We start from the raw sequence: 12,888 nt of genomic DNA on the forward strand, positions 1-12,888 counted from the left end.
CCGCGGACGGGAGAGCAGGGGCCACTCATCGAGCTGTGAGAGTCGAGAGCCCCCTTTAACGGAGAGGTCAAGCTCTGACCCGATCGCGCCCAGATGAGAAATGACAGAGCTGATCGTTAGGAAGAATGACCATCTCTGTACGGAGTACTCCGTATGGAGTCTGCATCATATTGAATGCCGATTACGAATTCGATCTCGGTATTTGTGTGGTGCAATTTTTTTTTTCCGACTCCTTTTCTGGAGTCGATATGGGTCCTTTCAGCTGCACAAAATCTGGTGGCGCCGAGCTAGGGGGAAGTAAAAGAACTATGCGTGTCGCATCCCCTTTATTACTTCTTTTCGTTCTTTGAGATTATACTCCGTAATGTCGGAGATTTCAATTGAGTCGAGTTTAATTCATTCATCTCACAACAATTTCAATATTTTCTATGAATCCGAACCTTCCGTCCAATATGTTTTCTGTTTCTCTGTTCTCCGTTATTCCCGTGGAATTCGCCACATGCGGAGCACCAGGTCCACTCCCTTTTCAAATTGACAGCTACTCCGTACATATGTTGTATATGACCTGTGTCTCTCTTGCAGTCCAAGTCAACCAGTCAGAATAACGAAGTGGTCAATAAATCAAGAAGGGACGGCTGGGGATGCATCGATGCAATAGACTCTCTGGCAACTACCAAGTACTGCCACTCGAAACTCGATAGGTCGTGACTGCCTCGCATGGCTCTTGCCAAATCCGATCATGCTGCATTGCCCGGGTCTCACCGATAGTCTGTGATATGCACCGAAGACCCCAAGACCCCCCCAACGCAGCACTTTAATCTGCAGTGATGACAACCCGTTGCTTTTCTTGCATCGGAGCCGACGCAACAATCCGGACCGTTATGATACATCCCCGATGCCATATGAGTCGGGTCCTACCGGATGATGCAGTATTCTGAACTTGTGTGCCACACCCGAACCCGATAACAAGTACTCAATCCAGGCTAGAATCTGCGGATACCCCTGGAAGGTTGCGGAGCGGGTAGATAAATTAAGGAGAATTCCAAGCTACTGCCCAATGACCATATCTAGGTACCCTGCGCCTGGTATAAAGCATGCATTTGAAACAAGCCGGTCGCTATGGATACCGTGTCATTCCAAGACACCATCGCATGATCAAGTGCTATACACTGCAGCTGGTGGATGTCCGGATAAAGCTCCCCAGCGAGTTGGCGACCGGGGTTCATTACCAAGATCATACGAGTATGATGTATCTGTAGCGTTGCAGCCTCGGTCCAGTTGGTCGTCGACACCAGCAGTATAACTGCCCAAACAGTATGCAGAACACAGACATGTCCCGCCGACCGCCATATTCAGGACATGTCAAGAGGGTCGAATTTTTCCTGTGATCAATAGGTCCCATAACAACGAGGAGGCGCGGTGTCGGTGTCATCGATCGCAATATCCTCAATTGACATCGCAACTCGCCGTGTACAATCGTCACATCCTTCACACGTTTGTCGCGGTGAAGAACCTATGCACAGGTACCACACCAATCCTCCGCCAAGAAGGGAAAAACGGTGAACCCTAGACCCCCTGCAGCAAGATCACCAGCATTTATATATCCGAGCAGTGTCGAACATGATCTATCGATTCACACCCCAAAGCCGACACGTGTCACCATGTAGCGGTAGGCAGGTCAATATGATAACCCAACCCCGGCACAAGTAACGAAAAGAAAATCAATAGCAAACAGCGAAGACCATCACATTATTTTAACCCTCTCCTCCATTGTCCACTCTTACATAATATGTACAATCTTATATCCCTACCCCGCGAATAGCGCGACACTGGCGATCACTATCCCACTTGGTCGGCAGGAATGCAGCGCCCTAGCCGATGATCTTGTGTAAACCTGTGTGTCATGGGCGCACGGTATCCTCGATAGGGAAATTTGGACGAATCGGAAGGTTGTTAATATTCTTTTGATGTGCGGGATCGGTTGTTGCGGAGTACGCCGTTTTCCTGAGATCCGATCGCCCGGGGAAATGGACGTTCACCATCCACTTGTGGGTAAGTGGATATAGTTGAATAGCATAGGTATGTGCATATATGTTTTTTTGAAGGTCTGGTATATTTTATAGGTAGGTGGTAGGTGCGAGATAAATGTATATAATAGTACAGATATTCTGGTGGTAATAGTTCAATATTAGGATGGGTTTTGATGGGTTCGGACATCGCGCTGGGGGCAGGTGTGGATGAGTCAAGTTGCTGCTAGGCTAGTGTGGAATTGAGGCTCGTTACTATTTCCACGTGGTTTGGTTGGAATGCCGATGGTTATCTGCACATAGTTCATTATCGAAGTCGTCAGATTGTGGTCTGATATTAGGCTGCTTTGGCAAACGCCACCATGTATATAGTCTGTTAGCAAAGCCGTGGGTTAGATCCTCCGGAGTTAGTATATTTCTAGGCTTATCGTCTTCGTCTGAATGGCGAATACGTGGTGCACCATGCTTTAAGGGTGTGGATTGACCAGGCCAAGCCTCGGAGATTATGTTCTTAGTGGAGAATAGTTCATGTTGTATATTGTACCTGTAATACGGAGTAGCTCGATGTAACTATATAAATTATTAGAATAAACAGATCTTCTATATAAGTCAAGACGATGAGTTTGTGATATACACCGATTCTCATCCGCTAGATGGCACGTCATGGCAAGTCCTGAGCAAAAGGACGTTAACGTCAATGTGCTTTACTCGGGAACCCAAGCACTATCTGCATGTACATATGATCACGGCGCAGTACGCAAAACATGAAAGAAGACGCCGAACTACTCGCAATCTAGCAGATCTACCCGATGAACTAGACGACGTGGTGTCCACGTTTGCAATTTTCATGCAAGCACGTTGTCGAACCCAAGATCCAACGTTCCGAATCTCCGAGATAAGAACGCATATGCAGACATTAGGGACTAACGGGAACCAGGAATTTAGTCCACAGCGCTGGAGGCTAGAGAGCTCTAGAAGGAATTAAGCTTCTGGATCTGCAAGGGAAACCCACTGGGTCCTGACGGGCCCTTGTCCCACATCTGTGTGTGTTGGTGGTCATGTGCCCCGACGATTCATCTGTCTGGATGTAGACTCATTGATGTGCAAGGAGTTACGTATACATATCACACATCACACCACATTAGGTGTCGGAAAAATGAAAAAGACGGAGCATGGCCCGTGTGAGAATTGGTTCTACATTTGGCTTCTCGGTGAAGATCCATGCAGCAACCCCAGGAAGCCAAGCGCGGCCTCCGCAAATCGCTATCAGTAAGGAGTGGGGAGGTGCGTCCCGAACTTTGGCGTTCTGCGGAGGGCTGCAGCGGGCAACCACTAGATTGCTGGGCGGTCGCATGATGCTGAGGATCGACCAATGTCCCAAACATCATGATATCCGTTGCAATTTGGCTTTTTCTTCTAGTGAACACCGTATGATGCACCATTATACTGGAGGACAATATGAATGCTGCAGCAATATCATGTTCATCATAAGATTAGGGATCAACTAAGAGCTACATATCCCATCTCATATCCGGAGTATCCTGTGCTTGGCAACGCCGACTATCGGGGGATGATCCAATGCAGTTAACCGGGTCTTGGCATCACACGGGATTGGTGCCTGACCCAAGCCGGGGGAAAGGACAAGCCCTGGGAAATCGGGTTGCACCCACCGGGATGACTATTAGGGGGCAATTGACTGGACATTCGGGACCTGGGTGGCACTGCGGGTACTCGGATATCCCAGATTTCTGGATTTCTATGACTATGAACATTCTGTAGTACGGATTCTTTTCTTTTTCCCCTTATCATTCTGACTAGATTTGCATCTGGGGGGATACCCCTCTACCCTTCTACCCCTCTACCCCTCAGTGCAATTCCGTGGAGCAAAGGAAGTGATTAATTGCTTAAACTAAACGCTGTAGATAAAGGAGGAATGAGTAAAACGTGTTAGAGAATGAAAAAGACGATCAGATAAGCTCGGTGGGCCAAAAGTAGCAGGATCCATTTTTTGATCGCCGTTTATGGGATAGTGGGCACGTGACAGAGCCTGCAGCCGAGTCAAATTGCCGAAGTTGGCAGTTGGTGGCGGAGAACTCGAGATTTTATTTGCGTTCATTTCGTTTATTTCGATTTTAGTTTTCCTATTTTTCCTATTTTGGTTGATTCCATCCAACTTTATAGGATACTACTTCATAATAGGTCGATCATAGTACAAGCACCAACTCGTCGCATCATGCATTTTCTGGGGTTCGAATTCTTTATTTAGAGTAAGGTTTCTCTCAGCCTCCTAATAAACTACCTAGGTAGGTTACATTTACTTTTTAACATTTTATTTATTCAGAAGATTGTCGGAGAGGACCGATCCGAAGGACACGAATTGAACACGGAAGGGATATTAGGGACAAGGAAGATTTAGGGATAAAAAAACGAGCTGTGATTGATGGGAAGGTTAAAGTGTAGTAATGAAGGTGATGGGACCAAAAGGAGTGGGAGAGATAAGCCAAATTCTGTGCAAATTCTGTGACCTTAAACCATAAGATAACATTGTTCGGGCCCCGAACTTCGGACGTTCTTCCCACGGAAAGGCAAATCATTGGGTTTCATCGATTCTCTTGGATCTTTATCCTAATTCCCCGTGCAACCTGGTCTTGGGGATTATTGTCGACTTGTAGGCGCATTAACCCATCTCCCGTCTTCCCTCCAATCCAATCCCGGATTCTCTCGTCCGACTCCGGCTTCGACTCTCTCTCTCCACATCTCTATATAATTGTACACTCCCCCATCCCATTCTTTTCTTCTCTTCTCATCTACTCTCTTGAATCTCAATTGTCTTAATACTCTCTCTCTGCTCTTGTCTTTATTTATAATTTATTAGATCACTGCTTAGCATTGATCTACTTACCTAAAAGCAGAGTTAACAATACCGGCCGAAATGATGCAAAACCTTCCCTTCGAGCCTGAGTTCGAGCAGGCCTACAAGGGTATGTCTCTCTTTAATTTTTCCCTTTCTTATTTCAATTCCATATCACAATATTTCCCCGACTCAATTCCTTTACCCATCGGCATCTTCCCGGCCTTTGGCTCCACCGGGGGCATAATTTCGGGGTGACTCAGCTAACAATCCCGAAACAGAGCTCGCCTCCACTCTCGAGAACTCCACTCTTTTCCAGAAGAAGCCCGAGTACCGCAAGGCTCTTCAGGTCGTCTCTGTCCCCGAGCGTGTTATTCAGTTCCGTGTTGTCTGGGAAGATGACAAAGGCCAGGTAAGACCTTTCTTTTTGAAAATGTCTAATTAATTGCCACATGCTAATTCCGTTCAGGTCCAAATCAACCGTGGATACCGTGTCCAGTTCAACTCCGCTCTTGGCCCCTACAAGGGTGGCCTCCGGTTCCACCCCACGGTGAACCTTTCCATCCTCAAGTTCCTCGGTTTCGAGCAGATCTTCAAGAATGCCCTCACCGGCCTGAACATGGGCGGTGGTAAGGGTGGATCCGACTTCGACCCCAAGGGCAAGACCGATAACGAGATCCGCCGCTTCTGTGTCTCCTTCATGACCGAGCTGTGCAAGCACATCGGTGCCGACACCGATGTTCCCGCCGGTGATATCGGTGTGACCGGCCGCGAGGTTGGTTTCATGTTCGGCCAGTACAAGAAGATCCGCAACCAGTGGGAGGGTGTCCTCACCGGTAAGGGTGGCAGCTGGGGTGGTTCCCTCATCCGCCCCGAGGCCACCGGCTACGGTGTCGTCTACTACGTCGAGCACATGATCCAGCACGCCTCCGGCGGCAAGGAATCCTTCGCTGGTAAGCGCGTCGCCATCTCCGGTTCCGGAAACGTCGCCCAGTACGCCGCTCTCAAGGTCATCGAGCTCGGTGGCTCCGTCATCTCCCTCTCCGACTCCCAGGGTGCTCTCGTCCTGAACGGCGAGGAGGGCTCCTTCACCGCTGAGGAGATCAACACCATCGCTGAGATCAAGGTCCAGCGCAAGCAGATCGCCGAGCTCGCCACCCAGGACGCCTTCAGCTCCAAGTTCAAGTACATCCCCGGTGCCCGCCCCTGGACCAACATCGCCGGCCGCATCGATGTCGCTCTCCCCTCCGCCACCCAGAACGAGGTCTCCGGCGATGAGGCCAAGGCTCTCATCGCCGCTGGCTGCAAGTTCATCGCTGAGGGCTCCAACATGGGTTCCACCCAGGAGGCTATCGATGTCTTCGAGGCCCACCGTGATGCCAACCCTGGTGCCGCTGCCATCTGGTACGCCCCTGGTAAGGCCGCCAACGCTGGTGGTGTTGCCGTCTCTGGTCTCGAGATGGCCCAGAACTCTGCCCGTGTCAACTGGTCCCGTGAGGAGGTTGACTCCCGCCTTAAGAAGATTATGGAGGACTGCTTCAACAACGGTCTCTCTACTGCTAAGGAGTATGTCACCCCTGCTGAGGGTGTTCTTCCTTCCCTCGTGGCTGGCTCCAACATTGCTGGTTTCACCAAGGTCGCTGAGGCCATGAAGGAGCACGGTGACTGGTGGTAAATTAGTCGCATCCCCATTTATTCTGGGTGGTGTTCTGTGATGATTTCTGTCCTCTCTTAAGGAGAGGCAGCTTTGATGCATTTTCTTTTCATTTAAATAGCTTTTTACCCTTTTTGTCAAGCGGGTTACGGATAGAGGCGCTTGGTTTTCTCCACTGTTGCATTCGATTGATATCCCCACTTGAGCACCGCTGTTTGTTTTGGTTCTGCACTTGGGATTGTCATGATGATAATGAGATACAATGAATAACTTAAAAATAATTGTGTCGTCTCGTAAAGTTGTAAACTCTAGATTCTTATCAGAGTAGCCGAGGACTGAATGTCAATGCCATAACTCTCGTTGAATCCAAATGAGTCCAATATTAGATACATAGGTCCACTCGGGTGTTGTCTCTGTCATCATGACTTTAAATAATGCTTGTACAACAAACCTTGGAACGTGACTATTAAATCGTGGCCTGAGGCATTAGGAATATTTCAAGTCACGTGGTGCGTTGAGATGCTGTCTCACGTGATAATTACGTAATTGCTTTCACGAGCCCGGAGCGCGACCTGAGAAAGAGCTATCCCTCACAGCCTCAAGACCAGCGATCTATTCCTCTAAGAAAGAATGCTTATTGCGAGTCTATAACTTGCAATCTCACATCTAGCTTCCGGGGTGCAGTGTTATGTTGTGGAGATGACAATGCTGCCGGACAGGGCAATCCCCGAACAATGGAGGACCTTCCTCCACCAATGTTTGGCCAATCGTATAGATATAGACGAGTTCACGGACTTGTCAGGGCTGATGTTTTCCCGTTCGCCGGTGAAGGAAAATGAGCTCCTCGATCTGCTCCTTGAAGCGCGCGCTTCCTCCAGTGTTACCTGGGACCCTCTTTTGCCATTGTACGTCGATGGACTGTGCAAGGTTGGGAGGGTCAAGTCTTCATCTGCGCTGGCGAGTCTTTTGAAGCATTCTTCTGTTCTGGATGGGTCGGGATCTGGCGAGGGCGAGGGCGAGGGACAGAGCTCGCCGTCTAAGTCCAAGAAGCAGAAACCATCCACTCTCATGACGGATATCAAAGTCATCCAGGATGTCATGGTGTTTATTTCCACCGGCTCAATTCCCAAGACCGTGATCGAGGCTGCAGATATTTACTCTGCTACCGTAGATTGGATTCTGGCTGTCGTGGCGTGGCACAATAACAGCATGGGCGCCTCGCAACACACAGGTGGCTTGATGGGGTCACCTGACGCGGTCTCGTTGTTTGAGTCGCTTGGGATTCTACTTGCGGCTTTGTCTGGGACTAGCAAAGGACTGGAAGTGCTGTCCAGCGATTATAATCAAGGTAAATCTACATGGTCTCCGCTTGGAGATTATACTACCATATCCGTTGAGGGTCTATTAACGGTTTCCGCTAGGGTTGAAAACAAAATTGGGACAGGCTTTGTCAAGTTATCTGCCTCTTTGTATCGATGTCTCTCTGCCGCTTCGACATCGCCTCGAAGAGTTGCAGAAAGTGTTCCATCTTTATCCTGGTCAGCCTTCTAAGACTTTGGAGGGGCCTGGTATTGACGGCGTGAATGTAAATGCCCTCCAGTTTGAGTCTTCTGTCATGGACGCCCCAGTTGTTAACACTAGAGCTGGACTCTATGTATACATAAATTCAATGGTACGCTTCTCTACACTGCGATGTTGGGTTCGTGACTGACTAGCAACAGGTTGTCGGACGTCCTCTGGTCGATGATACCATTCTGATCAACTACCTCACTAATCGATATCAGGTAAGTCTAATCAATACGATCCATTTCTTTCTTACTAGTCAGGGTGGTTCAGAGTCTTTCCATCACTAGTAAAGAGCATCTCAGAACATGTAACTAACCCCTTACCAGGGCCACAATGACGTCCTCATCGAGGAAATTATCACAGCAGCCTTCGATGTTCTTTCCAATGGAGTATATCGCAATGAGTCTAGCCGCACAATGCTTTTGTTCCGATCTTTCCTTGTTAACAAGCTTCCCGCCTTTTTCGCGGCCATCTCAGCAGCATCCATGGTGCCGATCTCAATGGAAATGTGTATCAGCCACGCCTTAAGCCGTTTGGATCCGAACGCATTCCCCTCCTTCTCTCAGATGTTCTCCATGCAGGGGAGCAGTGTTTTATCAGATGCTCGTCAGGAGTTCCTCTTTGCTTGTGCCTCGCATAAGCTCATACGAGAGTCTAGCATTGAGCAGCTTCTCGGAGAAAACCCCATGCAGACACTGTCTAGTGGGGGCCCTTATGTCAAGGACGATCTCGTTTCGCAAATCAATAACAATCATGAACGTGCCGAGCAGCTTATTGGTGAGATCGAGTCGATGGAGGGTAATGCAGGCGCGATAGTTGGCGCCGTGGTCGAGGTATGTTCCATACTATCTGATGTGTGTTTTCTGAAAGTATTAGGATGCTAATTTTTTCAAGGTCATGCATAATTTGTGTAATCAGAAGGAGACAATGACGCTCAAGAACATCTGCAACTCGCTCTCACGCCGCCCGCAGACCTTGGACGTCATGTTGCTTTTCCGAACTACAAAGCAAGTATTGCAACCTCTTTGCGCTGTCCTGGATTCCTGGAAGTGGGACGAGGATCAGGGCGAAAATCAGCCTGTCTATGATGAATTTGGCAGTATCTTGTTGCTTGTTCTCGCGTTCAAATACCGCTATGACTTGAGTCCTTCTGATATGGGTATCTCGAGCAACGACTCGTTCTTGTTGAAGCTTTTGGACCGGGGCGCTTGCAGCCAGAAGCTGAGCGACTTGAGCGAGAAGCAAAACAAAGATCTCGGCGCTTGGATAGGAGCTCTGTTCATTGCCGAGGGGATCAGCGAAGAGACCATGTCCACTTGCAGCCCACACGAATTTTACATGCTTGTAACAACACTTTTCGATCAGAGTCTTGGTGCATGTGAGTCCGGGAAGCTGGATTTCGACACTTTGAAAGGCGGATTTGAATGTAAGAACATCGTCACGCGGTCGCTTTCCATCAGATACCCAGCTAACCACAATACAGATTTGCTCGAGCCATTCCTCCTCCCTTCCCTAGTCGTCGCATTAACATGGCTGGGCAACCACATCTGGGAATCAGAGACCGACAAGACCGACCCCACAATCCCCATCAAAACCCTCCACTCCCTAGTCAAACCCAGCTCAATCTCCGGCGAGGCTCAAGCCATCCATCAAACAGTCTTGAACATAACCGGATGCCCATTAGAAGAACAACTAAAAAACGTCCGAACAAGAAACACGTCGCGCACAGATATCAAACCAATCCTTGATGCCTTGGAGCCATACATCTCCTTCCGCCGCGTCGGCAGCTGCCGCCGCTCCGAACTCGACACCTGGACCTCCCACCCGACAGGCGGGCTAATAGCCAGCATTCGCGCAACTCTCCAATCCCTCGTCCTCTGGAGCGCCAACCCAGGAATCAGCATGGCCCCACACGCATACACGCACCGGCAGGTGCTAGCAGGAATCCGCATGTTGGGGGCAACACGCGTGCTTAGCGCGATAATCGACGAAGTCAAGCAGCAGACCGAAGCAGGCAGTGGACATATCGCACTGGACATCGCGACGACGATGGTATGTGCACCGATGACGGAGTCCTTCGCCGTCGACCAAAACAACTACCACCCAGTCGACCCGAGCAAGGAACCTTTGCCGCGGTGCGCGATCCTGACGCTGCGCGATGCCTTGGCGCTGCAGCACGAGAACGTGCCTAAGATCTCTGAGAGTGACCCGCTGCGCGCGGAGGTCGTGGTTCGACTTTCGCGCCGGGTTAATATGCTCATGGCGCCGCCGTCGCAGGTCTCGAATATCGATGTCTCGAATATTATTCAGAATATGCATCTTGGTGTTGAGGGGCAGGAGGATCGGATGGATCTTGAGCCTTCTGCTGCTGATGTCGCGCGTAATACGGTCAATGAGGATGATCCGGATAATATCAACCAGATGCTGGATAAGGCGGCGGCGGATGCGGCGGCTGCTGGCATGGACGGTGGTATTGGTGTGGGTCAGGATATGGGGCTAGATTCTGGGGCTGGCATGGATGCTATTGATGATGTTCTTAATGCGGCCGATATGGCGGTTGGCAATCCTGAGTTCCTCGATTTGGATATGGAGGGCATGTTTTAGTTGGTGTGATGGTTTATCTTTGGTATCTATGGACTCAGGTGTCCAATCTATGTTTTGGTAAACGATATGTTTCATTTGGACGACACTCCTGCAGTATTATAAATGGATATATGTATCGTATGGAACCAGCGTAAACGGTTCATGGCAGACTTGCTGCACAACCCACAAGCAAAGAAAAGAAAAAAGTAGCGTCAACCCCATAGCCCCCTGGCATATTCAATCCTATACCCAAGAAAGACATCACCGCCCAGTTCTAGAAACAACAGGATATATCATTAGCATTTTGGTCAACACGATGCAAAACCATGTACGTACAAATCTCCAATATTTTCCCAATTCCCTCTGCCAGCTTTGGGATCCCCGAGTTAGGGAACAGTTTCTCCACGGCTTGCATTGGGGTCGGGAGGAAGTCTCTGTTGCTGAGTGGGATTGGGGTCGCTGCTACCAAAGCGGAGAAGCAGAGGGTGGCAATGACCGAGAGTTTCATGTTGTGCCGGCTTCTTGGATCGGCTTAGACTGGTGTCGTTGGTTCCTGAGGATATATATACATGTAACCTATAGTACATCAGTGACCGAGTCCACATAATAGCAATAACAATCTCGGTGCGTATCTGAAGGGGTCACTTACTATTATGCCTTGTCAGGTATATTGGTTAGAGGATTTTTCGGATATATTAGAAAAGAGAGAGAGCTCGCTTCCAACGCGTGCCAGACAGGCCCTTCTTATCTACATCCCCCACTGCTGTTCTTAGCCAAGAGCTAAGACCCATACCAGAGGACTTAAAAACACGGAGCTACCTCATTCCGGTGGCTTGAACCTTCTCGTGAGAAAGTTTGGCTTCAGCGTCAGGAATTTTAGGTACGCGACGACGCGCCTGGAAATTGGGATGTTGAGGTTTGTATATGTAATTTGCGACACGCAAATTATATGATTAGTGGTGGCAGTTATTGTATGGCAAACGGTAGGATCACAGATCACACCTGAGCAATCCGTGGACGTGTTCCTAGCATATGAGATACAGCGGAAAGGCCGTCAGGTAGTCAGGTATGTAGTCAGGTGAAATTTGCCTCCCAGTAGCACTATTAAGTTCGAAGGATGTTGTGGTCGGCTTTTACTTCCATAGTTGCTACTATGAGGAGGTGTAACATGAATTCCGGGGCCTAGAGTTTCCAGGCTGTTATGTATCATCCCGACTAGTACCTATATATGAGTAAGGATTCTGCAGCTTCTAGTACCGTGAAGCAAAAAGGGTCTAGTAGGTATCGTCGCGTGTCTTTTTAGTGCCACACGTGAAAAGTCCTTTCTTCGTACCTATAATAGCTATTACTACATAACGAGTCACAACACGCTGTTGCTTAATGACAAAATAATACATCTTCGCACCTTCCCGGGTTCTCACTCTCAAACACTCTAGGGCTAGATATGAAGGGCACCCGAGGCCCCTTCCTAAGAATAATTCTAGGGGTCACGCTTTCCTGCCGTAACCCCTATCATGCACGTATGACAGTTTCCTTTCTTCCATCAATCCCAAAATCTATGAGAGGGGGTATCGTAGATCCAAGGCATGACCCTGACGCACTCAATCGGTTTACTTCAGGTGGTTGGCTTTGGAACGGGCGATAGCAATTTGCCTGTCGCTATGTCAAGTTCGACCTCTCAACACTCCTGCAGCTACCTGCCTCTGCAGATAATGCACTCGAGTGTTAAAGATCTCAGAGAGCCAATAGAACAAAGTGTTCGATTACCATGAACGATGGACACGATATCGCTGCGAAACTTCAAAATTCCAATGCAGGCAGCCAACACTTCACGACAGCTAGTGAAGTTGCAACTATGGAGCTTTGTATGGCCCTTTTTTTATGCAGCACGCCAGATTCTGGCAGACCCGCAATGGATCCGGCAAGCAGTCGCAAATTTCCTAATTGGGAATCAAGGCACATATTTCCTGATTGGGAGGGCGCCAGGCCAGAGTTCAATTTGGTAAGACTCGGGTAGATCGGGATCCCCGGGAACCCGGTTATCGGGATTATCAGCCCATGGAATCTTCACGGTTTCGGTGCCTCGGCATTGCTGATTTGCTCACTGTCTTGACAGTTCAATTTTAGGGGATTTCGGTTTTGACCGGGGGTCTTAATCTAGAACACTAATCTTTATCCAGAAATATGTAAACATTAACCCGTTAATA

General features: G+C 48.9%; 2 protein-coding genes across 2 annotated transcripts; both read left to right on the plus strand.

Moving 5' to 3' along the window:
* Positions 1 to 4,959: 4,959 nt before the first annotated feature.
* N7489_010373 (glutamate dehydrogenase) lies at positions 4,960 to 6,553 on the plus strand (the record flags this gene model as incomplete). The annotated part of the gene is made up of 3 exons (XM_056716122.1): positions 4,960 to 5,008; positions 5,160 to 5,290; positions 5,348 to 6,553. The coding sequence occupies 3 exons, from the start codon at positions 4,960 to 4,962 to the stop codon at positions 6,551 to 6,553; spliced, it is 1,386 nt and encodes a 461-aa protein (XP_056563744.1).
* Positions 6,554 to 7,339: 786 nt separating this feature from the next.
* nut1 (putative RNA polymerase II mediator complex subunit Nut1) lies at positions 7,340 to 10,702 on the plus strand (the record flags this gene model as incomplete). The annotated part of the gene is made up of 6 exons (XM_056716123.1): positions 7,340 to 7,880; positions 7,954 to 8,204; positions 8,254 to 8,316; positions 8,425 to 8,931; positions 8,993 to 9,524; positions 9,582 to 10,702. 6 exons carry the CDS (start codon positions 7,340 to 7,342, stop codon positions 10,700 to 10,702), a joined length of 3,015 nt encoding a protein of 1,004 aa, XP_056563745.1.
* Positions 10,703 to 12,888: the final 2,186 nt, after the last annotated feature.

The sequence above is a fragment of the Penicillium chrysogenum genome (assembly GCF_028827035.1).
Source record: "Penicillium chrysogenum strain IBT 35668 chromosome Unknown utg000005l_segment0_segment0, whole genome shotgun sequence".
Taxonomy (NCBI): Eukaryota; Fungi; Ascomycota; class Eurotiomycetes; order Eurotiales; family Aspergillaceae; genus Penicillium; species Penicillium chrysogenum.